Raw genomic sequence first — 26,006 nt, forward strand, 5'->3', positions numbered from 1 at the left:
ATCTTTATACACGTCATTTCACATATGTGTAAGTATATGTGTAGGATAAATTCCTAAAAGTTTAAATAAGACTAAAATATATGTAATTTTAGTTTCTGATGGACATTATCAGTTGTATCAGTTTATACTCTAATGATCAATATAATTGTAAAAATCTACACCCTTTAGTGTCCCAAACAAAATTTACTTAACATGTTTTGCTTTTTTGACTCCACATTCTCTCTTCCAACAGAACTGCAAAAACAAAAACAGGCCTAAAAATGTTTATAAAAGTGTTTATAGGGACTTATGGTTGCCGGGGGAGGGGTGGGGAAGAATGGGAGGAAGGATAGTTAAGACAGTCTGGGATGGACATGTATACTCTGCTGTATTTAGAACGAATTACAAGATCCTCCTGCATAGCACAGGGAACACTTCTCAGTGTCCTGTGACAGACAGGATGGGAGGGGAGTTTGGGGGAGAATGGATACATGCATATGTATGGCTGTGTGCTCTTGCTGTCCACCTGAAACTGTCCATATCGAAACATTGTTATAGTATAGTATTGTTACAGTATCAGCTATACTCCAATACAAAATCAAAAGTTTAAAGGAAATGAAAAACAACAAAAATGTTTATAAATGGCCTTGCCTAATCCTTGGGTTATACCTAGACTTGAGCTGATTGGTCTCCTAATATTAAAACTTGATGCAATGTAGAAATTTAAAGTGACCTGAACTGCGGCATCATATACGATGACGGTTTTAGAGAAGTATTTGTACTTTTAAGGTTTTAGGTAGTCCAGGGTCAGGAGAGCTGGGTCTATGAAAGGAAAACCTGAAGAAAGGTTGTCTTATGCTAGCTTGGGTGCCCTGACACCTTCCTAATGTGTATACCTCCTCTGTTTGCCATCTTCAATAACTACCTGCGTGAGTTCTAAATCACTTTAGTTGTGTTCGACTCTTTGCGACCTCATGGACTGTAGCTTGCCAAGCTCCTCTATCCACGGTAGTCTCCAGGCCAGAGTACTGGACTGGGTGGCCATGCCCTCCTCCAGGGGAGCTTCCTGACCCAGGGATCGAACCCGTGTCTCTTAATGTCTACTGCAATGTTGGGCAGGTTCTTTACCATTAATGCCACCTGGAAAGCCCAAAAACTACCTTTTAGAAGGTTATTTTTTTTATTTTCCCATGTTAGTCAACAAAATACTTTGCCAGTGGATTGCATTCTAGCTCTCAACTATAACTGGAAGTGGGGTGTTGGGAAGTCTACAGCTTTCCCCAAGAAACAGGGATGAGGTTATGGGGAAGGAGGGACTGTTGGGTCTTTCCCAGTCATTTCACCCAAGCATAATATCGACAGTGCTGACAGCATCACTCTTCATCACTAGACACTCAGGGAGAGACAGAGACAGAGATTTTCAGTGTTTCACGTAAATCATTCACTCACCAAAGGCACCATCCAAGTAAATGAAGAGTTCAAAAACACTGAAAGCTATGGTTGTATGTGCTGGAAAAACAATAGCTTTGTCCCTTCCCTTGGGATTCTGTTCATCCATAAAATGAAACTATATTAAATAAATTAAACAACATTGTTAAGGAGTATAACATGTGAAGGATATATTTTTGGAAAAAGAAAACATTCCCTACAATCCTACCAAAAACAAACAAACTCTTCCACCCCTCCAAGTAAAGAACTATCCTACTTGAATTCAACTGTTTATAGCAGAGGTTCAAATAAATGATCCAATGGGGACTCCTGATCTATATTAGGAAATACTTATCACTTTCTCATTTACTTTGTATCCAAGCCAATGACTAGTGCTCCCACAAGGGTGATGCTTTGGGTCATAGGAACCTTTTCCTTTCAAGGCAAATCCACTGCCTTTAAGGGATACATTTGTTTTTAGCCTATTGTATCCACTGTTTCAAAGCCCCCCAGAGCTGTCAGCAGCTTTCCAAAGCAATCACCAACAATTAAGTAAATGTCTCATTCAGTTCATGCCCCCAAAAGGATCCAATATTAAACAATTTGGTGGGCACTTAAATGTAGCCACTTCATTTGCAAAGACTTGAAAAGATTATCACTGTAGTCTATCTTTCTAATAATTCATTTTAATAAAACAAATCATCATTATGTGTCATTATTAGGTGAATGGCAATGACAAATAATGTCATAATTGAGCTAAAAATTAAAACACAAATAACTTTTCAAGATTTTTTAAAGAACTTAACATTGAATGAAGCATGTTTGGCCATTGACAATATTATTTTAGAAAAATTAATATAAAAATATAAACTCAACTTTTAAAATTCAAGTATAAACTCTATCACTTAAAAATAAAATCGAAGAGTTCCATAAACACACTCAGTCTGTATTCTTAAAACAGCATTTAAACAGTACCCTGAGGGACTCCATTGTGCACATTATTTCACAAGGATTAGTGGTTTTTTACATTATTTTACATGTTTATAATTCAAATTTTCTTGGATTTCTTTCTTCATATTCTAAAACAAAACCATTAGCGTGCAAAATCCTATATACAATTGCAGCTCTTTAATTTCAACATTTGACAAAATACACAAGGCTCTTGAATACTTAAATTCCCATTGCAGCTTTTGAGTACGAGAAATCCAAGGCATCTAATGGTTTACCCTCATGGCTTCCCCACGAATTCCAGCGTGCACAGACAGTGAGCACTGTCGTGTGGTTCGGATGCTTTCCATGACCACACACAACACTGCCTTTCTGCTGCTCCTTGACTGACGTATCAAACTGTGGTCAAAATTAATTTTTCTAAAATCAAGAAGACAGACATTCACAAGAATCTGTATCATCTAACTATGTATAATCAAGTACACTTTTGCTTATCATGTGTTACTATTCATGATCCACCTTAATTAAAAGTAAATCAAGGCAGTCCTAATACAAATCAGAAAGTATGCTCAAAAGAAATTTAATAATCTGCCTCTCCTATTTCGTTAAAACGTGTACTAGAGGAGTCTGTTGGAGGAAACTTTTAGTGTATTTGTTGCAAGCAGATTCTTGAAGTCTTGTAATCTCATAATTTAGCAAATGTGTGCAGAGCCAAAGCGATCTTGCAGAACAATTAAATTTTGTTTAAACCAAATGATTCTGGATATCTACACTTATCCAAAGTTTGAGTATATGACTAATTTGTAGTATTTCAAAAAAATCAAACAAATTACTCTAGTAAAATACAACTGGAATGTTTTAAACACTTTGTAATGAAGTTTATGTAATTAAATGTTTAAAGAAAACATGGAAGTCTATTAAGGATTATTATACTGACCGTGTAGTAATTTCCTTGAGTAACGTTGATACTTCCACTTCATGTTTGGTTACTACACCAAATGAAGCTTTTACTGCAATGGAATCTGATCCAGTAACGTTAATCCCAACGTCATTCACAATATGGTTGCCTCGTCTTCCATAGAGTGAAACGTCTGATTCATCTTCATAATTCAGTAGCTGATAAGATGAAATACCTTTAAAAAAATCAATATTTTAAATGTCTCAAATTCATCTAATGTAAATATAGAGTAATACATTAATTTATCATTTAAAACTTGATTACCCAAATGTTGAGAATGGTACCATCTCAAATCAAGATGAAAAAGAGCAATTCAATTAATTTGACAAGAGAAATAAATATCCAGAGTACTTTAAACGAACTCAAATTTTCTTTCAGCCAACAGAACACGTAAGCATCAAGATCCAATGACTAGTTGAAAGAAAAACAAGTGTTTATAAGAAAAGTTTGGCAAAATGTCAATTTACTTTCTAAACTAGCCTGTTAATACATTTCAGCTTACCAACCATAATAAGAGAATTTAAAAATAAACACAAATTAATTTAATCTCATTTAACCATGTGAGATAGGTAAGACTGAATAGCAGCCCCATTTTATAAATGAAGAAATATATTATTATACCATATTCTAAACTGATCTGATTAAAACAACTTATAAAATAACTAAAATTAAATTATACAATAAACTTATAAAATACATTTGAAATTATTCAATCAATAAGAGATTTGCTACTATACAAACATTAAGCATTGTTAACATTATTACTGCTACGGTAATAAAAGTTGCTTTCATCAATGAAAATGTGTAAATATTACAAACATAAGTAGCACAGACAACCTACATTTAGATTATGAATAATACACGAGAATGAATAATCACTCCCAAACAAACATTGAAACTTACCAGCTGAAATTTCTCTGTCTCCTAGAAGAATATCTTTCAGTGTAAAAGGTGTTGAGGTAAATTTATATCTAGGAAACAGAAAACATCGCTTCTTTTTTACCACCAGACTTAGAGGTTGGTATTTGTCAGCCTCACTGAGGCTTGGAACAGGAACTAATCTCCCTCCATCTCCAACTTGTTTGACAAAGCTCTTGGTAGCAGCAGCAAACATATTAATACTGAATCAAAATGTCATCCACTGCAACCCTCAGATAACAAATCCATATTTTCAAAGAAAATCAAGCATAAAACTAAGCCTTGCTTGATTTTAAATATAATTGTACACGTAAAAAATACAAAGCATGGTCTCAGCAAGTAGCTTACCACTATACAATTCACAACACTGCCTCCCTGGTATGCTCAGGCAATGAATTATAGATTAACAGTGTAAAATGATACACTAAAAGCAAGTCAATTTGGAATTGCAGTCTATAATACTAAAATATACACAGAAAACTAGTAATCTTTAAATATCACCAATGTCCTTGATGAGGCTCACAGTTGATAGTGGTTTGCCAGGTTTGAAGGAAGCAAATAGCCCTTTGGGGAACAATACAATTTAGCCACTAACATTAGCCGTGGACACCATCTACAGTGGACCTAGTCCAAAAGGGAGTCCTTCACAAATCCATCATGCCAATATTGGCAACAGAAAAGTACTGTTTCTCTGTTATAGTCCAGTTTATTCTTCGAACATTTCATTCATTTTCCTTGTATGTTTACAAAACCAAGTGATTAATATAAAAATAAATTCACAGAATATAAGGAAACAAATGCATGCAGAACTTTATAAAATACTAAATGAAACATATTTAATGTAACTGCATCAACTCTGACTTAGGGGTTTCTTATCTTAAGCTATTACATAGTATCTCTTTGAAATAGAGTCCTGCTGCATTTATTTTCTTTTTGTTTCACCATTATTATCCCAGTTACTCAACATTTAAGGAGAGCAGTATAAAGTTTAAGCTTGTTCTTTAGGAATTTTATGGCTAAAAATAAATTTTATAAGCAAATCTGAGTGCTGAAATAATGTACTGCCACAGCTGCGTGGATGTTAACATTCTGAAATAGTGGCTACGTGGTATTTAAAATAAGATATTCATTAAAATATATCAATGAAAAGCAATTGATATACTAACATCTATACAAGGGGGAGGTGGAGGAAGATAAAAACAGGCTTAATTCAAGCCTCAATCAGCTTGATTAGATTCCGGATATGTTTTTTTCATTTGATCTCTAGTATCCAGGGTTCCAGAGTAACAAACAAAAAGTTTCTAATAATGTCCCTTCGTGTGAATAGAATTGTGCGAGGCAATCTCCAGAAATGAGAAGACACAAGGAGTCATTTCTGCACGTGGCAAGCAAAACCCCTAGAAGCCATAGGACACTTAATGTCGCTGTCTGATCCCCAGCAAAGGTGGTACATCCCAGGCATATGCCATCACAACCAACATAGGTGTTCAGAAACAGCATTAATTAGAAACAGTTCCACAGAAAAGCCTTCGTTTACTCCTAACGTGCCTTGCTGGGATCCGCTGGCCCAGCACTCACCAGGCGACGAAAGCCTAGAAGACAATGGAGCCCACCCCGGGTGAGAGGCGCGGGTCTCCGGACGTCCCCGGGAGCACCTAAACGCAGGGCTCCAGGACAGGAGGACCCACCCGAGCCCTCAGGAGCGGATATACTGCGAGTCTTAGGCTTCGGGCCCAGGCCCGGGGAGGCTCTCCAGCAATTCTGCACTTGGAATTTTGAAATTATTTTCTTAAAGTGACGTACCCCTCCTCTTCCCCGTCCCCGTAACCTGGCCAAAAAAAAAAAAAAGGCTGAGCTTAAGGCCTCAGAGACTCTGAAGCTTGCCTGCCTGGCGACAAGCCTCTTTCTGGCCAGGGAATGGTCTCCTTTTAAGGACACAGAACTGCGGTCTCCCCGAGCCGGTGGGCCGAAGGCTGGGCACCAGTTGCAGCCGAGGAAGCCCGGGCTAGGAGAGAGGGAGGGACCGTGGGCCAAGGAGCCCGGCGAGCCGGTGGGCGGGGCCGCCAAGGAACGCGGCCGAGCAGGGACAGCAGGGGGCGTGGCCGGGAGCGGGACCTGCGCTGCCGCACCGAGGCTCCGCCTCAAGCCCCGCCCGTCCCCGGGAGGAACTCAAGCAGTGAGGAGAGGGGAGGAGGTAGCGGCGTCGGCGTTGCATCCCTCCTCTCGGGCACCAGCCCACCGGGGAAGCGAGGACGTCGCTCTGCACTGCTCTTGCTCCCGCAAAGCTGTCCCTTCTCGCCATGTCTCAGAGCAGGCATCGCGCAGCGGCTCCGCCGATGGAGCGCGAGGACAGCGGAACCTTCAGGTCAGTTTCTGAGCGGTCGGGACCGAGCCGGGCAGGGCCCGGAGTGGTGGGCAGCAGGGGGCGGGGGAGCTGGCTATCCAGCAGCATTCTGGGTAAAGCCCCTTCCCGGCGCTCGTGTCCTAGCGGCAGCAAGGAGGCGGGCGGGCGGACCAGCGAGCGCTCCACCCCGCCCTCTCGGCCGCCAGCCGGCCGGGGACCCCGCCCCCCATGCGGCCTCGGGCAGCGCCGGCTGGACGGAGGTGGTGAGCGGCTGCCGCGGAGGGAAAGGGGTTTGCAGGCTGGGACCTGGGAGGTTGCAGCATCCGCCGTACCTCTCGATTCCCCTGGGAATCCCTCCTACCCGCATTCAAGTTATCTTTAAGACCGCAGCGGGGCCCGGAGGCTGGCGTGCCTCTCCAGCTCTAACCCTGTCCGACCAGAGACTCGGTGCCTCCGGCGTCACCGGTGATGGCTGTTAAAACTAGTCTCTGCTTGCTTCTGCTTTCCTCCCCGCTTTGACATGCAACGCACAGCTTTTTCTGATTTTTGCAGTTTGGGGAAGATGATTACAGCTAAGCCAGGGAAAACACCAATTCAGGTATTACACGAATATGGCATGAAGACCAAGAACATCCCGGTGTATGAGTGTGAAAGATCCGATGTGCAAATACACGTGCCCACTTTCACCTTCAGAGTAACCGTTGGTGACATAACCTGCACAGGTCTGTATTAACCCCATGACCATGTGGGCTGGTGGTCCAGACTTGGGTATTGCTTCTCAGTTCGGAAAAAGTGCCCTTTTTGCCAGAGACGTCAGTGAGGAGCAGTCTCTTGAAACTGATGCCTTTCTCAGGTTATTTGGATTTTGCAGCTTTCTGATTCTCTCCCTAATTTTCTCTTCCCTAGATATCAAGAGAAGCTCAGGAACATACCCTAAGAGCCTCCTAAGGTTCTTCCAAGAATTAGGGAGAAGCAGGAAAGGTTCTTGGAGCAGCCATAGCTGAATCAGAAGGTGCTGTCAAATTCCATAGGTTATAGCAGATGCCAGGAGGCATGACCCCAGAATTTTCTGACCTGCTCCCCTCTTTGTACGGACTCGTTTGGCACTCTGGGTCCACTGTACCACACTTGGGTCTGTATCCAAGCAAAATGAGGAAGGCGGAAGGCTCAACTACAGCGTATTGCAGAGTAGCTTCTAGTTCCTGACACTGTACAGATATTTTAATAAGATGTTATCACCTTTATTATGTATGAGGAAATAGGTCCAGAGAGGTTATAAGAAACATGCCCAAGGTCACATGGCAGCGAAGTTTCAAAAGTCAGATTATGGTCACTGAGCTTCAGCAAATGATAACTGAAGTAGCCCATTTGTAAATGTAGACATTTTACTTCTTATGTATCTATTTAATTGCAAACATGAAATATTGAATACTAAATTTAATTTGGAAGAATGCCAAGAAAGAAATTCAGTAAGAAGGCTGAAGTTCCACCATCTGGTAGCCTGAAGGCATCATTTGTGTCCACGAAAATCTGGAGTCCGCTATTTTCATTGAAGTCCCTTTAAGAAAATTTTGAAGCTTTTTTGTCTTATGTGGGGCAGGTGGATTGTAGTTAGATTCTAGCTGGAAGTTTCTCATATGAATGACAGATTCAACATTGCACGACTGCTTTAGCTGGTCTGTCTTTAAGTATTCAGTGAAAATTCAAGAAAAAGTAGCATTTTCCCCCTCTCAGTGTGTTTTATGTGAAAGATTAACAACCTGTGGCAACTGCTTAGTCCCCCTACTCTTCTCACGCTGGCCTGTCTTCTGTGCAAGCTTATCTACCTCCATGGTTTCAGATACTATCTAACGGCTAATAGTTCTGAAATCTCTGTCTTTAGCCCAGGCACAGTTACAAAACAATGCATCAGCCTGAGTTTGCTAGACATTTTTGCTTGGATGACCCAAAGACACCTCCATTTCTCATTGTCCCAGACTGAATCCATCTTCTCTCTCAAATCCATTTCCCCTGATTCCCCAGGTCAGTATAGGCACCACCATCATTCATCTGCTCACAGTGGAGATTTGAGTTTCACCTTCTGGATTCCTTCTCCTCCCTCTTTGTGCTGTCTATTATGCCACCAGATCCTACTTCCTAAATATCTCTTGAATCTGTCTGCTCCTCTCCTCTTCCTGTTGCTATTGTCTGAGCCACTTGGAATATAGCTGCAGTCTCGTAGCTGCTCTTTTAGCTTCTGTCTTGTGGTATGCATTTTCCACACAAAAAACCAGAGTATTTTTTCTGGCATTCAAATCTGTTCATTTGAAGTATTCAAATTCTTAAAAATCCATTAAGTGGTTTTCCCATCACCCTCTGGATAAATACAAATTTCTTAACATGACTGACAAACTTCTTCACAAAGTGTGGTCAACAGCAGCCTTGCTATCACCCAGGCACACCTACTCTTAGTATGTGTTCTAACAAAATTCCCAGGCAAGTCCTACAGTTAGAGAAGCACAGTTGAGGAGACTGTTCTTTGAACTCTCCTTCTGCCCTTCAGCTCTCTGACCTTTTATCTCGAGGGTCCCTCCTTCAAGCACGTACTGTCCCAGCAACTTGGGGCTTGAGAACACGTGCTCTGTGTTGCGTCTGAGCCTTCACAGTGGCTCTTTCTCTGCCTCCAGTGTGCTTCCTATCCCCCAGCTCTGTTTACCTCACTGACTTACTGGTCTTTCAGATCCTGGTTTAGTTATCTCCTCCTTCATGAAACCTTTCTGAGTCCTTACTAAGAGTAGGGGAGCTACCCCTTCTGTAGGCTACCCAACAACCTGCACTGAGGCTGACTGTGATGCTTCATATTTCAGACTTCGTTCTTATAGACAAAATCTCACACGTTAGGCTGTATGCTCTTTAAGGACAGGGACTCTGCTTAGTTCTCTACTACAGTTAGCTCTTGAACAACACGGTTTGAATTTCACACGTCCACTTAGATGTCAATCTTTTTCAGTAGTAAGTACTACAAGACCACACAATCCACAGGTTGTTGAATCTGCAGTTACTGAGGAAGCTAGAAATGGAGGAACCACAGATATGGAGGGCTGACTAAATTATGCGTGAATTTTCAGTGCAGAGGGTTGGTGCCCCTAATACCCATATATTTCAGTGCAGAGCCTCAGTGTTCCTAATGCCCACATTTTTTAAAGGAATACAGTATCCATAATACCTATGTGAATGGATAAATGAGTGTGGTTTCTGTGTTCTCTGATGCTTGAGAACCACACCTGGCATTTATTCCATGTGCCCTTTCTTTCCTCTACATCAGAGGAATGGATATTGCCATTCTGACACAACTTTGGACAGGTTCTCAACACCTACTTTGAACTCAGAAGGAAAAAGACTGAATTTATAATTTCTTTGTGTGGTTGCTTACTGATATTAAGCGTCAGTCTCAGTGATTATTAGTCAGGCCTAGTCTCTTCTACCCCCTTAGCTACTCATGTAAGGGATACAGATTATATGAAAGACATGTAACAATGTAATCTCTCACATTCCCTATACAAACCTTCCCCCACTGTATCCAACAGGTAGCCAGTGACTGCTTAGCCAAGCAGAGGGGTTTCATCCAGTATAGGAGGGGCTGTTAGAGTAAAATGTGCACATTTTGCTGTTCAATAATGTTGCTATAAGTGCCTCCTTTAAAGAAAATTTCTTCCTATAGAAGAATTTCCTCTCTAGGAAGAATGGAAGTAAGTTGCCTTTCTTTAGCATACATAGTGACAGTCTACTGTATTATCATTTTATATAATAAACATGTACAAAGTAGACATAATAAATATTTTTATAAAAGTATGCTTAGAATTAAATACTTAGCACTTTTAAAATCAAAGGGATTTTTAATATATTAATTTTTATGGTATTTTATTTCAATGTATAACTGTATGCAGTGTATGTTTTTATTACCTAGTGTGTATATATAATACATGCAGTGACTTTGTTTTGTACTATGCAAACCTCTATGCAAGCCTCACATTTTTTCAGCATGTAAAGAGTTGTTTTTGTTGTGTTTTTTTTTTTTTTAACCTTAATTCAGGTGAAGGTACAAGTAAGAAGCTGGCGAAACATAGAGCTGCAGAGGCTGCCATAAACATTTTGAAAGCCAATGCAAGTATTTGGTGAGCTAAATTTCTTTGTATTCTGCAGCTCAAAAATATCATGGCTGAGGTAAGATTAAAAGTTTGAACGTGCTCACAAAAGCAACAAAGTAAACAGTTGATAGTGTCTAGCTCTATTAATAAAATTCTGTCTCCTTGTGAAGACCTGTCATCCCCTAAAGACACTTTATCCGTAAGAAATTAAATCCAGCTTTTATTAGATGACAAAGAAGGAAGTGGCACCCCACTCCAGCATTCTTGCCTGGGAAATCCCACAGACACAGGAGCCTGGTGGGCTACAGTCCAGGGGGTTGCAAGAGTCAGACATGATTTAGCAACTAAACAACATTATTAGATGAAGGCTCGCATAAACTAGGTTTTTTTCTTTTTTCCAGATGAGGTACAGGAGTAGAAAACCAGAGTGCTTCTGACAAATATCTTATTGTATTAAGAGTTTTGTTTCTACACTGAAGAAAATAAAGTGTGAGACAGAAAAATATCAGCTAAAAGTACTCTTTTAGAAATTTGAATTTGTAAGGAGACAAAGAGATTTCCTTCTACTAGAGAACATATACCAAATATAGGAGGATGCTAAATGGTATGTTTATTCTTGACATAGCTTTCCAAAATAAACTTGTTATCACATTATTTGTTTTTGGAAGGAGCACTGGCCCTGGAGCATCTCTTGTATTGTAAAGTGGTATCTTTTGGTTTCTATTGGGCATATCCAAGAGGAGCATGTTTTGCCTTCACATTCTTCCCTTTACATGCATTCAAGTATACTTGGGAGTGCATTCTGGTGTGTCTGCTTATAGCTGACAGCAGAGGCCTATGAGAAGTTAGGATGGGTTTTTTTGTTTCCCAGTCCTAGAAAAACTTTCTGTTTAGGGATATGTTTAGGTTCCCCTGCAGTGTTCTTTCTTCCTGTGTACTTAGTAGTTCTAAACTGTTCAGGTCATTTAGATCCAACCAGTGAAAGCCTTGGATCTCATAACATGATGTTTGCTTCTCCAGGGTCATATATTATAACTGATTTATGCTAGTTTTCTGGACATGCTGATGGCATGGTGGGTTTTAGATTTTCTGCTTGCTGGTGATGGCCATGCCATTTTTGTGCAACCCAAAGGTCAACTCAGAGTGTTGCATATATTTGTAGAAATGAACATACAGAGTATCCTTTCTGCACACAGGCACTTTGTCTGCAAAAAAAGGCTAATAAACTTTACTATGTATTTGTGCTTCTTGACAGATAAGATGGAAATACTAAGCTATAAATCAGGCCTAAAGTGGCCTGATGGGATAAAGAGACTTTCTCACTTCTCCATCATAATTATTTGGGTAGCTTCAGTGTACAGCATTGTAAATGAATGTTCGTATCTCATCAGCCTATGTAAAGCTTGAAATTCTGGCAGGTAGAAAAGAAACTTAAGTATGGAAGAAATGACTCTAGCTGCCAAGGTGGCAGTAATCTTGAAATGCAGCTTATTCCGCGTTAGACACCCATCATCCACGTAACTAGTAAACTCACACTACTCAGAAGAGATTGTTCTCTTTTTCCTTAATCACAGTCCCTACATGTTCAAATCAGATTCATGCCAGCCATCAAAAAAAAAAACCACCTGCAATGCAGGAGATGCGGATTTGATCACTGGGTCAGGAAGATCCTCTGCAATAGGGAATGGCAACCCCCTCCAGGATTCTTGCCTGGGAAATCCCACGGACAGAGGAGCCTGACAGGCTACAGTCCATAGGGTTGCAAAGAGTTGGACTCAACTTAGCGACTGAGCACACATGCGTAAACCTTAGGAAGATTATCCTAGCGAAGAGCAGATGGTAGATCAAGCCAAGTCTTTCTTCTATAATTATCTGGATGAAAAAGCTACATTTATGATGTGTATGGTTTACACTGCCGAGCTATAAACATCCTGTTAGTCTTCCCTTTTCATATGGTTGTAACAGTAGTGTGTTTATTTAAATACATTTTTTATTGAGCATCTGTTTTATATAAAGCACAGCAAGGCTTATGAAGGTAAGTAATACATAGGCCCTACCATCAAGGATTTTACAGTCTGAACAGGAGAGTGGTATGGTGATAGATAGACAAATAGCATGTATTTGTAAGAGTATACAACTTAATGGTAAAATAATTGCTTAAGAAAGTATCAAACCAAATGTTACACTGGTTCAAAGAAGGAAGAAATTATGTCCCATTGGGGTAAAAGAATAGGCTTCTGAGAGAAAGTTGCATTTGAGGTGTACCTTGGCTGAGGTATAGATCAGATTCCCATAGAAGAGGTGGGTGAAAAGGGTATTCCATGTAGAAGGAACGCAAGAGCAAAGGCATGGAGAGCTAAATAGAAAATGCTTATCCTTTGTTTACTAATTTGGGGAAGATTATTTTGTTTTATAACCCTTTATAAAAATGTTCAGCTTTGCAGTTCCTGATCCCTTAATGCCTGACCCTTCCAAGCAACCAAAGAACCAGCTTAATCCTATTGGCTCATTACAGGTAAGTGGCACAGTTTTTCCATACTTAATTTTGTGTCTACTGGAAAAAAAGGTCATAAATGTTGATTATATCATAAGGGCTAAGAGAAGGAATTAATATTTTAAAGATTAGGTGGTACAACATTTTGTGTTCCAAGTTATGATCATTAGATATTAAAGTGATAACGAAGTTATTTTCGTATTTATTTATGTTTTGGATTTTCTTCCATATACAGTATCTGCCTTTGGTTTGTGGAATTTCATTTGAGATCAACAGGACCTCAGTGCACATGGGTAGAGTGTTTTATATTTTAAGAATATTTCTTGCCACTCTTGTGACAAATCTCTTTCTACTTCTGTTGAGACAGAAGACTATAAAGAACCCAAATTGATTTACCTAACACAGGACAAGGGAAGTCGTCCGCTTACTTGCTTATTCTACCAAAAAATATATTCAGCTTTGAATTTCTATGTGAGAATATCCTTCTTGCAGATTATCCATGTGCTCTGCTGGACAACTCCCCTCCCTGTTATCCAGCCAGTCATTTGGTCTCTTTCCTGCTCCATGAGTTTTTCTGTAGTTTTGGTCCCCGTCTTTCCTCAGTCTCATCCAGTGCGTGTGTTTGCTCTCTGCTCCTCACCTGCTCTTGATCGAATGCAGTCAGTTAGGCAGCCATGGGTATAGAAGGTTAGTTAGGAAGAGACTCTGGGGACTGATGGCCATGAGACCAGTAATGTCCTCTCCCATGTTCCCAAAGAGGGTGAGAGGAGCTTATCCTTCTGTCTGACCTCTTTGATAACCAGCTCACTATAGCTTAATGGAAGAGCACCATTCACAGCAGGAAACTGCTTCAGTTTTGGTGTCGTGGGCTTATAAGATGTAAAATGCAGGAATATCTGGGGGGGATAGAGGACCTTCTCTTAAATACTGCAGAATATCATTGTTCTCTGCAAACATATAAATAGAAATGGGATCAAAACCATGAGAGAATATCATTAATGTGATTGAGCCATTGCATAGTAAAAATTACTACTAAAGGCTCATCTCGATTTTCTAGGAATTGGCTATTCATCATGGCTGGAGACTGCCTGAATATACCCTTTCCCAGGAGGGAGGACCTGCTCATAAGAGAGAATACACCACAATTTGCAGACTTGAGTCATTCATGGAAACTGGTATTTGTTTCTTTCTACTCTGATACAGTTGAAGACTTTTGAAATATTTTGAGATGATGAAAAAATTTCTGCCATGATTTCGTCTCAAATACTTCTTTGGGGGAAAAAAATCGACACACTCCTAGTCTACTGTCTCTAACTTTCTGCTGTTGAGTTTATTAATAAGTGTAAATAGTTGGCTTAAGAATACTTATACTTTTTAATTTGATTTTTTTAAAAAAATCATGGGTTGGTAATGGAAATGCAAATGAATCATTGACTCTTTAAACAGTCTTCATTGATATAATAGGGACTTAAACATCATTTTGGAGAAAAAAGCAGTAGTAAATCTCTTGGAGCTTCAGTAGCTGTTCTAGAAGACAGAAGGACTAGGAGAACATTACATTTAAAAACAAGATAATTGATAAGAGGCTGCTGCTGCTGCTAAGTGGCTTCAGTCATATGCAACTCTGTGTGACCCCATAGACAGCAGCCCACCAGGCTCCTCTGTCCCTGGGATTCTCCAGGCAAGAATACTGGAGTGGGTTGCCATTTCCTTCTTCAATGCATGCATGCATGCTAAGTCGCTTCAGTTGTGTCCAACTCTGGTGCAACCCCCCCAGGCTCCTCTGTCCAAGAAATTCTCTAGGCAAGAATTCTGGAATGGGTTGTCATTTCCTTCTCCAAAGAGGCTGATAGTGAAATAAAAATAAAGTAGAAATTAACCTTTTGTCTTATAGCAACTTCGATGTTGTAAAGGCCACAAATTATGAGGAAAAAAGTCACTTAATAAAATACTCCTAAGGATTTCTATTTTAATTTCTTGAGCAGTTTTTATCATTTTAAAAGTGGCTTGAAATCAAATTTTAAGTTGCCTAGATATTAGTCTGAAGTACTAAGCAGCTGTTTGTCCCCAAGAGGTGGTGTGGGTCAGTGCAGGCAGCCCTGAGCCAGAAGCAGAAACCTCACCTCTGTTCTTGATGCAGTCCTTGATTTGCAAGGTTAGGCAAATTGCTTAATCTCCATGCCTAGGCCTGAGTTTTTAAATCTCTAAACATGGAAATAGATTATATTTATGGTATCTTTCAACTCCAGCCTCTCCTATGCCCTTCTTATTCATGTTGAAGAAATTCCACATAGTTATCAGTGTGCAGGAGATTATAAGCCAGAAGTACACATTGAAAGATGGGAGATGTAATTCAAATCTACGTTCGTAAATTTGAATATTTCATCAGAATTAAACCAAATATGGTTCATTAAAGGTAGACATAGGGAGATACATCTGTTGAAGAAAAACAGAAAGTTTAACTATTAAAGATAAATTGCCAAAGAAATGCCATCAAAAATGTAACAGTTAATAATTGCATGAAGCAGAACAAGTAAAGATGTCAGGTCAGTAAAAGAATAGTATATAAAAACCATGAGATAGTTCTCTGATCAAACATAGTACTTTAAATATTTGGTCATTCTCTATGGACACTAATTTATTTTCTAACCTACTGCGCTTTTTTTTTCTTTATTTAGGAAAGGGGGCATCAAAGAAACAAGCCAAGAGAAATGCTGCTGAGAAATTTCTTGCCAAATTCAGTAATATTTCTCCAGAGAACCACATTTCTTTGGTGAGTAATGATCAGAGGTCTGTGACGTTAATGTGATTAAACATGTGTTGCTGTCGGAACAACATGTGATTGTAGATTTCATTTTGTATAGGTATACTACAGAGTCACGGTTTTTCAAAAATCTCTCAACTGTTGAGTAATACACTACCCCAGTTTTTAGCTGCTTGCTATATGTGAGCCAGAGTCACAGGGATGGCCAAGAAAGAGAGCGTGGGAAGCACAGTCAAATTCAGAAATAATATGATGGTTTCTAAAGATGGTAGGTCAGTAGTGCTGTTTTTGCCTTCAGATTGACATTTCACTCCCATTGCTTGATGTCCATTCATTTATCCACTCAGCAAACATTTAGGAAAGTGATAATATTTGCCCAGATTTATGCCAGAATCAAGATTGCTGGGAGAAATATCAATAACCTCAGATACGCAGATGACACCACCCTTATGGCAGAAAGTGAAGAGGAACTAAAAAGCCTCTTGATGAAAGTGAAAGAAGAGTGAAAAAGTTGGCTTAAGACTCAACATTCAGAAAATGAAGATCATGGCATCCGGTCCCACCACTTCATGGGAAATAGATGGGGAAACAGTGGAAACAGTGTCAGACTTTGTTTTTTTGGGCTCCAAAATCACTGCAGATGGTGACTGCAGCCATGAATTTAAAAGACGCTTACTCCTTGGAAGAAAAGTTATGACCAACCTAGATAGCATATTGAAAAGCAGAGACATTACTTTGCCAACAAAGGTCCGTCTAGTCAAGGCTATGGTTTTTCCTGTGGTCATGTATGGATGTGAGAGTTGGACTGTGAAGAAGGCTGAGTGCCGAAGAATTGATGCTTTTGAACTGTGGTGTTGGAGAAGACTCTTGAGAGTCCCTTGGACTGCAAGGAGATCCAACCAGTCCATTCTGAAGGAGATCAGTCCTGGGATTTCTTTGGAAGGAATGATGCTAAAGCTGAAACTCCAGTACTTTGGCCACCTCATGCGAAGAGTTGACTCATTGGAAAAGACTCTGATGCTGGGAGGGATTGGGGACAGGAGGAAGCGGGGACAACAGAGGATGAGATGGCTGGATGGCATCACCGACTCTATGGACGTGAGTTTGTGTGAATTCCGGGAGATGGTGATGGACAGGGAGGCCTGGCGTGCTGCAGTTCATGGAGTCGCAAAGAGTCGGACACGACTGAGCGACTGAACTGAACTGATGCCAGATACTGGCATATAGTGAATAAGGTAGTCTCTGGCCCTAAGGAGTTTGCAGCCAGCCTACTGAGAAAGAAAAGAACCCTACAGACTAGGCCTTACAAGGGCTTCTTGGGAACATAGATGAAGAATCCAACCAAGATAGGGTTTCAGGAAGACTTCACTGGAGGAAGTCATATCTGAGCTGAGACGTATAGGATGACAGCAGTGAAAAGAATTCCAGAGAGAAGAAGGACCATGTACAAAGGCCAGGAGTGAAACGCTTTATGTTATCCAGAGTAATTGTGGATGGCTGGAGCATTGAATTTGGTGGGAGGGAGTCTCAAACAGTGAGGCAGGAAAGGTAAAGAGGGATTGAATCTTGCAGGAAGTACTGTGTTCAGGAGATTGAACTTTATCCTGAAGGTAGCATAAAGTCATTAAATAAATTTAATATAGGAAGGAGAGAATCTAATTTATACATTAGAAGGGAATGACTGGCTGCATTATGGTGGATGAATGAATATTAGAGTCATAGAAACCTGCTATAATGCTGTTACAGAAGAGCAGATGAGACATGATGATGACCTAGACAAAGGTAGTAGCAATTGAAATGGTCAATTTAAAACTTACTTAGAAAACTGAAGTGAATGGGGGCATAATAACTGGATGTAGAGAGTAGGGAAAAAGGAAGAAGTAAACAGTTTTAGCTTGGCAGCTACCTAGATGGTGGTACCATTCAGTGATATGGGGAACACAGAAAGTGAGTAGGGTTTAAGGGGGAGCAGATAATGAGTTAAATGTGAGATATATTGAATTTGAAGTGTTTGTGGAGTAGCTAAGTGAAGATACTGAGTAGGCAACTGGGCATTCAGATAGAGAGCATAAGAGATTGGGCTACACAAAATGTAGGTAGGTATGTATGGTGGTCCATTATCTGAGAATAGGATGTTAGGTACGAAATGAGAAGTGAAGTCTATAGGAGTGTCCTAAGCTTATGGTTTATAAAAAGGGCTCGTTCTGTAGGAAGAAACAACTATATCTAGGTAAGTAATATAATTTTGGTTTCACTTTTTTAATAGAAAAATATAAAACATTGCATTCATTTCTTTTAAGACGGGATCAGAGATGACACCACAGTCTCAAAACTGTTAGGTTGCAGCTGAGTTCTGTTAAATCTTCCAGAAAGAGATAATCATCAGTGCTCTTTAAACTCTTCCAGGCAATATATATAATGTGAGAGAAATTTCTATATAAGTGTATTTAGGACCGCAAGGGTGTTTCAACATTGGTAAATCGATTGCTATAACGAATTACATTAACGGGTCAAAGAAGGAAAACATAATCCTCTCAATAGATGCCAAAAAAATATTGGGTAGTCACTACTGATAAATGCTTCTGAAATATCCCTATTGCGATTTAAAATATGGATCAGGTGTTCCATCCCTGGTCAGGGAACTAGGTCTCTCGTATGTCGCAACTAAGATCCTGCATGCCACCACAAAATTGAGGATCCTAGGTGCTGCAACTAAGACCTGGCACAGACAAATAAATATTTTTTAAAAATTAAATATATACCTCAGAAAAAAAAAATCAAAATCTTGGGTACATGTTTATATGTTATATCCATTCCCATTAATTTCAGAAATAAGGCAAGGATGCCCACTGATTCCATTTTTTTAAACCTTGTTCTAGAAGTATCAACCAACGTAACCAGGGAAGAGAAAACAATAAGAGGTTGGAAATAAGAGGAGATAAAAATGATCATTAACTACAGATAATATAATTGTATCCCTATAAAGCCCTAGAGAAAAACTACTAGAAATAATAAGAGAATTCATCAAAGTAACTGACCAAAAGTTAATACACAAGATCAATAGCTTTCTCATTTCTGTTACAAAGGTAACTACCAGAATAATTAAAAATAAAAAGTTGAAAATTATTGCTTCTGGAAAGGGGACTATAGGTAGGTATGGGGATTGTTGCTTTTATAATTCTGTATTACTTGATTTTTTGTTATCTGTGTATTATTTTGAATAACAAAATTTATGAAGCTTGATAACATTGAAATTTGTATTGGAATAGACAGAGGATAAGTATAAATGCCAATACATATATAGGAAGATAGTATGTGACATTGTTCAAGGGTCAGCTGTATTTGCAGATTTGTTTATCATGCTCTTAAATATGTTATACATATTAACAAGAACGTTATGCTATATAAAAGTATTTTGAAATACTTCCAGTATTTCATTGCACATTCTTTTTTCTTTAATATTGTGTTGTTTGATAAATGTGTGAGCTTATTAGTGCTGCCTAGTTTAAATTGGAAAGTTAACCAAATGGTATTCATTTAAATATGCTTTATAAAGTGCTGATTGCTTAATTAATACTCATAGTAGCGTTGGAACCCAAACTAAGTGTCTTAATGTTAATCTCTGTTTTTCAGACAAATATGGTAGGGCATTCTTTAGGTTGTACGTGGCATTCCTTAAGGAATTCTCCTGGTGAAAAGATCAACTTACTGAAAAGAAGCCTCCTCAGTATTCCAAATACAGATTACATCCAGCTGCTTAGTGAAATTGCAAAGGAACAAGGTTTTAATATAACATATTTGGATATAGGTATGATTTTTTTTTTCCTTTGGCTTGTCCCCAAACCTGTTGTTTCTTTTCAAAATATGTTTGACAAACAAAACATCTATTATAATAGATACAGTTACCAGAGTGGTAATATATATCACTGAGGTATCCCATTCTTATAAATAATAAAAATAGAGATAACATCTGTACAGTTGTAATAATAAACAATAGTGAAGATTTATAGAGTTAGTGTGTGCCAGGCACCTTTCTAGAGACATTACATATTTCAAGTCACAGAATCCTCAAACTAATCCTGTGAAGTGCATTCTATTATCTTCAGTTCAGTCACTCAGTCATGTCCGACTCTTGGCGACCCCATGGACTGCAGCACGCCAGGCTTCCCTGTCCATCACCCACTCCCCGAGCTTGCTCAAATTCATGTCCATCGAATCGGTGATGCCATCCAACCATCTCATCCTCTGTCATCTGCTTCTCTTCCTGCCTTCAATCTTGCCCAGAATCAGGGTCTTTTCAAAGGAGTCAGTTCTTCGCATCAGGTGGCCAAAGTATTGGAGTTTCAGCTTCAGCATCAGTCCTTCCAATGAATATTCAGGACTGATTTCCTTTAGGATGGACTGGTTGGATCTCCTTGCCATCCAAGGGATCTCCTTGCCATCCAAGGGACTCTCTGCCATCCAAGAGTCTTCTACAACACCACAGTTCAAAAGTATCAATTCTTCGGCCTTCAGCTCTCTTTATAGTCCAACTCTCACATCCATTCATGACTACTGGAAAAACCATAGCTTTGACTAGACAGACCTTTGTTGCCAAAGTAATGTCTCTGCTTCTTAATATGCTGTCTAGGTTGGTCATAACTTTTTTTCCAAGGAGCAAGCGTCTTTTATTTCATGGCCACAGTCATCATCTGCAGTGATTTTGGACCCCCCAAAAAGTAAAGTCTGTCACTGTTTGCATTGTTTCCCCATCTATTTGCCATGCAGTGATGGGACTGGATGCCATGATCTTGGTTTTCTGAATGTTGAGCTTTAAACCAACTTTTTCACTCTCCTCTTTCACTTGCAACAAGAGGCTCTTGACTTCCTCTTCACTGTCTGCCATAAGGCTGGTGTCATCTACATATCTGAGGTTATTGATATTTCTCCCGGCAATCTTGATTCCAGCTTGTGCTTCATCCAGCCTGGCATTTTGCATGATGTACTCTGCATATAACTTAAATAAGCAGGGTGACAATATACAGTCTTGATGTACTCCTTTCTTGATTTGGAGGCAGTCTGTAGTTCCATGTCCAGTTCTAACTGTTGCTTCTTGACCTGGATACAGATTTCTCAGGAGGCAGGTTAGGTGGTGGTATATTCCTATCTCTTTAAGAATTTTCCACAGTTTGTTGTGATACACACAGTCAAAGGCTTTGGCATAGTCAATAAAGCAGAAGTGGATGTTTTTCTGGAACTCTCTTGCTTTCTCAATGATCCAACAGATATTAGCAATTTGATCTCTAGTTCCTCTGGCTTTTCTAAATCCAGCTTGAACATCTGGAATTTCTATTATCTTAGGTATAAGTGAAGAAAGTAAGACCAAGAAAGGTTGAGAAACTTGCCTGAGATGACATAGCTGGTCAGTACAGCCAGGTTAGAAGAAGAGTCCGTGCCGGTATAATATCTGTTAAACTAGCCCTGAAGGATAGCTTGACAAATAAAAAGGTACCCACATTTCTTGAACAAATACCAAGTCGGTGGGGGCTGGGCCAGACATCTTCTCTCCACTTTATCACTGTGTTCCAGTTCTGGCAGATAAATGGGGACTATTTACAGCTTTATCTCATTCCAGCTATCAACGTCTATATTTTTTCTAGCCCATGATCATTCAGATAGACAAATGTGGACAGACTGGAAAGCAAGTCAGCGTGGATTTTCTTTTAATACAGTGGACAACTGGCTAATTTGTGTGTTCATGTGTGTGTTTGGTATCTTGATTTAACATCAGTATCGTATGTGAGGAATTTGATATCCCTTAGCCCAGCCTCGGACACAACTGAGCGACTTCACTTTCACTTTTCACTTTCATGCATTGGAGAAGGAAATGGCAACTCACTCCAGTGTTCTTGCCTGGAGAATCCCAGGGACGGGGGAGCCTGGTGGGCTGCCGTCTATGGGGTCACACAGAGTCGGACACGACTGACGCAACTTAGCAGCAGCAGCAGCCCAGCCTCAGTGACTTGGGGGAAACCTAGCTCATCAGAGCTACTACTACTGAGAAAATAGGGTATTTAGGGGCTGAAGGAACTTCTGATTTTGTCTGCTACTTCGGGATTGAATAATGAGTCAGGTACAATGTCTTAATATACTGGGAATGATGCAGAACCTGAGGATGAATGCAGAAAGATGATCAGGAAAGGTGGTTGATGAAGAGACCATGCATTCAAAAATATTTATGCATTTGGGAAACGGAAACCTGAGATGATTTTTAGATAATGAATTAATGATGACTTTGAAATGCTTCTTACTAATTTTAAGAACCAAGTGGTTCTTATGAATAGAGACTACCACCTGATACGTGGAGTAGCAAATAAAAAGGTGCTTGGGGAGAGGGACAGTAACAAAAATTGTTACAAAAAAAAAAAATCTGCTTTCTCTGCATGTGGCCTTAATCATCATGTTTGAATTTGTCATTGCAGAAGAACTGAGTGCCAACGGACAGTACCAGTGTCTCGCTGAGCTGTCCACCAGTCCCATTACGGTCTGTCATGGCTCGGGGGTCTCCTGCAGCAGTGCGCAGAGCGATGCAGCTCACAATGCCTTGCAGTATTTAAAGATAATAGCAGAAAGAAAGTAAACTTGGAACAACTGAGAAGACCCTTCAGTGGCACCTGAGAAGTTCCCCTTTCACCTCTTCCCAAGGAAAACATGTATTATAACGTTTGACTTTGTGTGTTGGTTTTAAATCTCTTCATAGATTCCATCAACACTCCAGATTTCATTATCTCCCAGTAGTTGTTACTAAGATGTTTTTAATGGCTTCAACTTTGTATTGGTATATTGTATTTATAAACTTTGTACCATAGGCAGAGTGTAGCACCCATTTTCCAATGCCATGTACATAGAAGGGAAAAACTGCATGTTTGTTGTTGATGATGATGGTGAAACGAAACTGCTAGCAACAGTCTTTACTACTGGTGCTTAACCTCTTTGCACAAGGCTTTGTAAAGGGATTTCAAAGGAAGCCCCTTAGAATTACTGTTGAGGAATACACTAACAGGTTTTAATTGAATGCAGTTGTTAAATTTCAGAGAATACGATTGGTCAGTGTATTTGAATCCATGTAATAAAGAGCTGTTGTTATAATGGGTTCTGTTCATTTTATTAAAGTACTACTGACTTGACTGTGGCCCTGCTCTTTTCAGCCATTCCTATGAGTAACGTTATAATGTGGACCAAAAAACAAGCAAAACTTTACAAATATATAATATGTGATGAATCCCGTCCATATTTTCTCTAGTCATACACAGTATTGTCTTGATATAACCATTCATAGATGAATGCATATTTGAAAAAGCATTAGTATTACTAAAACAGAACTTTCCAGTGTGTTCAATTCAGTTACAAGAATGTTTCAAGCAAAACTGAGGGCCTAAAAGGTTAGGAAATGAGTTTCATGAGCCCATTTTAATTTTGCCTTTCATGTTTTCATATATCACCCAACACCTCGAGTCTGGCATCCGTCAGTACCAGCTGGTAGTGCTACCTCTGTAGATCAGGGAAAGCCTCAGAGAGGAAGAGAGCTCTCAGTGAAGGTAGCTTTTGATAATCTCAAGTGTTAATCTAGCAGGAAGTATGTAACAAGTGTTTTTCTGTCTGGGGAAAAAAAAAATCCTATCCTGAGTGCAATCCTTTGAGAATAATAAGCTATCTAATAAAGGGAAAGCAGTATGTGTAACTTATTTAAAGCTCTAAAGAGCATTTCACTTCAAATTATAAGCCTTATACATCAGTTAAATCAAAGGGTTTTAGGCATTTTGGGGGTGAGGTTACCACAGGAACACACAGACTGGAGACAAAGTTTATCCATACAGGAGAGCTTATGGGTCATTAAGATTGAATTAGCCTTGGGCGGTCATCAATGTTCTGGAATATAGAGAGGGCACAATGAGCTCACTCTAGAGATAATTTCAGACTCCTGTGCAGAAAAATGCTCATTGTGGAGAGAACAGGTTGGGGAGAGTTTTCATGAAAGAGTTTTCATAAGATGAAGAGGATGAGGTGCAATTGGGGAAAGAACAATGTAGTTGAGTTCTTAACAGTCCAATGTATTGATAAAATGAGATCTGTGTAAGTTACCCAGAAGTCATGCCCTTCCTTCTGCTATGATTTCTCTGCTTCTGGCTCTGAGGGAAGCAAGCATTCTTCAAGATAGCGTTCAAATGTCACCTCTCTCAGACCGTCCAGTGTTCTAGGGAGTTAGCTGCACCCTCCGGTGTTATTAACTGCATTCTGTCAAGGCTCTTAACCAATCACCATTAACCATGTTAGGTGAGTGACTGAAATATGCTGACACAGGCAACTATGCCTGTTGTATTAGACGTATCAGTAGTGGGGAGACGTGTGGAGTTTATGCCAAGTTCCAATGGGAAAGTTACAATGTGGATGCCATTCTGGATGAAGATCATGCCATCTATAGTGGAGAAATGAACACCTTTCAACAAACAGTTGTGATGTGCTAGTGTGCCCTGGTAGAGATGGAGTGCCTGATGATGGGATGCTTGGTAGCCATGTAACCAAAACCACCAATAATGAGCTGGGTTCTATCTGTCCCATCAAGTCATAAGGTTGGGTTGAGTCATGCTGCAATCCATTGTAAAATGGAAGCTACATCTAGGATCAAACAAAAGTATGGCCAGAGGGCACAGTATGCCCCGCAAGCAGGCAGGCTGGACTCCCATGTCACCCACCACTGTTGGACCAATACCTCTCCCTCAGTTCACACCTGTTGCCAAGGATCCTCTACCACCAACTGATGAAAGAGAAAAATGCCTGAATTTGACTCATGGGTGGGTAAGGCCTGTACATGGTACAAAGCAAAAATACATGAAGGTTATTCTACAGCCCACAAAGGGGTGGCCTTGAAAGTTAGAGAGGAGCTGAAATCCTCTAGAAAGCACAGAGTTTCAGGCAGTACACCCTGCCATCTATTCATGTGGAAGGTGGCCCAAGATTAGAATACACTTGGGCAGTGGCAACTGGCATGACCAGTTGGCCTGGAGCCTGAAAAGAAACAGACTGGAAGATTGGGCACCAGTAGATCTGAGATAAAGGTATGTGGACAGGCACAAAGAGGGGAGAGCTTGGTCCTACATGTGATCCATACTGTAAGGAATCCACAATGGAAGAGGCCCCGAACAACCAAGTAGACAAAAAGACATCAGCATCTGGGATGAATAGCCACGTAGCAGGATTGGAGTGGACCCAGTGGAATGGGTGCCCACCTACCAAGGCTGATCTAGTTTCACTCACTGCTGAATGTTCATCCTACCAGCAACAGAGACCAGTGCCGAGTCCCCCCAATCCATGAGGAAACCCATCAGTCACTTGGTGGCATGTTGCCTCACAGTGGTATCAGGAGAGACATGATGATTTTCAGTTGTAGCCCCCAAACCAGTTTCAGTGTTAGGGACTGTAATTTATTCTGCTTTCTTCTAAGGATAAGTGGATTCAAGCCATGCAAGGTATGGGCTGTAGTGAATACTGGTCTGTCACGCAGATGCCACTTTAGGGCTGAAGGACTTACCCCAGTTATAGACTGTGCTGCGGCCCTCAGCTGTCAGCAGAACTGATTACAAAATGTGTAGCGCCCAGTGCTGGATGAAAATATAGGGCTCCTTGGCCAAAAGTCAAGAATTTCAAGACAGAGGCAGCAGAGTGCTAAACTAAGTGTGGGGTCCTGTGTGACTATATGAATTGCATGTATATGAAGCCAATTCTGGCGATCAACCCTCTTCAGAATGGCTTCACTTGAAAAGAGCCACTGCATCCAAGGTCACGTCCCCTTTTCTGGACAGCCTGCTTCCATTGACTGGTCAACAAAAACCTCGTCCTCTTGCTCCAGTCTGCAACAATTCCAAAGGGCCCACCAGCTTCGGAGTTTCCTAGGAGTTCAGCTGACCACTTTGTTGAGACTGTATCACAATCCAACTTCTCCTCCTGTCCAATCCCAGTTTATTATCCCTTCCACAGATGGTGGTTCCCGAAGAATCCCCTAAAGAAGC

General features: G+C 40.2%; 2 protein-coding genes across 8 annotated transcripts in view; one reads left to right on the forward strand and one right to left on the reverse strand.

The window, feature by feature from the left end:
* Positions 1–26,006, reverse strand: part of PJVK (pejvakin) — a 45,219-nt gene that overhangs the window by 1,875 nt on the left and 17,338 nt on the right. Inside the window, exons 1-6 of one of the 6 annotated variants that reach the window (XM_044933139.2) lie at positions 5,810–6,305; positions 4,217–4,284; positions 3,578–3,724; positions 3,293–3,488; positions 2,634–2,775; positions 1,429–1,546 (exon numbers count right to left, since the gene is read on the reverse strand). In XM_044933139.2, the coding sequence (XP_044789074.1) occupies positions 1,429–1,546; positions 2,634–2,705 (190 nt within the window). In that variant the 5' untranslated portion in view covers positions 2,706–2,775; positions 3,293–3,488; positions 3,578–3,724; positions 4,217–4,284; positions 5,810–6,305. Of the gene's footprint in view, positions 1–1,428; positions 1,547–2,633; positions 2,776–3,292; positions 3,489–3,577; positions 3,725–4,216; positions 6,326–26,006 lie in introns of those variants that run through there. The other 5 variants (XM_044933145.2, XM_044933132.2, XM_006059582.4 and 2 more) reach the window with 5 other exon arrangements.
* PRKRA (protein activator of interferon induced protein kinase EIF2AK2) lies at positions 6,368–23,126 on the forward strand. 2 transcript variants are annotated; one of them, XM_006059581.3, is made up of 8 exons: positions 6,368–6,596; positions 7,128–7,297; positions 10,648–10,729; positions 13,139–13,217; positions 14,254–14,371; positions 15,875–15,969; positions 19,594–19,768; positions 22,422–23,126. In XM_006059581.3, the coding sequence occupies exons 1-8, from the start codon at positions 6,532–6,534 to the stop codon at positions 22,577–22,579; spliced, it is 942 nt and encodes a 313-aa protein (XP_006059643.1). In that variant the 5' UTR covers positions 6,368–6,531; the 3' UTR covers positions 22,580–23,126. The 2 variants fall into 2 exon arrangements, with proteins under 2 accessions (XP_006059643.1, XP_025129955.1); XM_025274170.2 differs by lacking the exon at positions 6,368–6,596 and having other exon boundaries at positions 7,157–7,297; positions 10,648–10,778.

Source organism: Bubalus bubalis, chromosome 2 (assembly GCF_019923935.1).
Source record: "Bubalus bubalis isolate 160015118507 breed Murrah chromosome 2, NDDB_SH_1, whole genome shotgun sequence".
In the NCBI taxonomy this organism is placed as follows: Eukaryota; Metazoa; Chordata; class Mammalia; order Artiodactyla; family Bovidae; genus Bubalus; species Bubalus bubalis.

Excerpts from the sequence above, each read along its gene's own strand:
- PRKRA (XM_006059581.3), top strand. The coding sequence starts at position 6,532 with ATGTCTCAGAGCAGGCATCGCGCAGCGGCTCCGCCGATGGAGCGCGAG. Across the intron at positions 10,730-13,138 it reads AAAGCCAATGCAAGTATTTG|CTTTGCAGTTCCTGATCCCT; the intron begins GTGAGCTAAATT and ends AAAAATGTTCAG. Across the intron at positions 15,970-19,593 it reads CAGAGAACCACATTTCTTTG|ACAAATATGGTAGGGCATTC; the intron begins GTGAGTAATGAT and ends TCTGTTTTTCAG.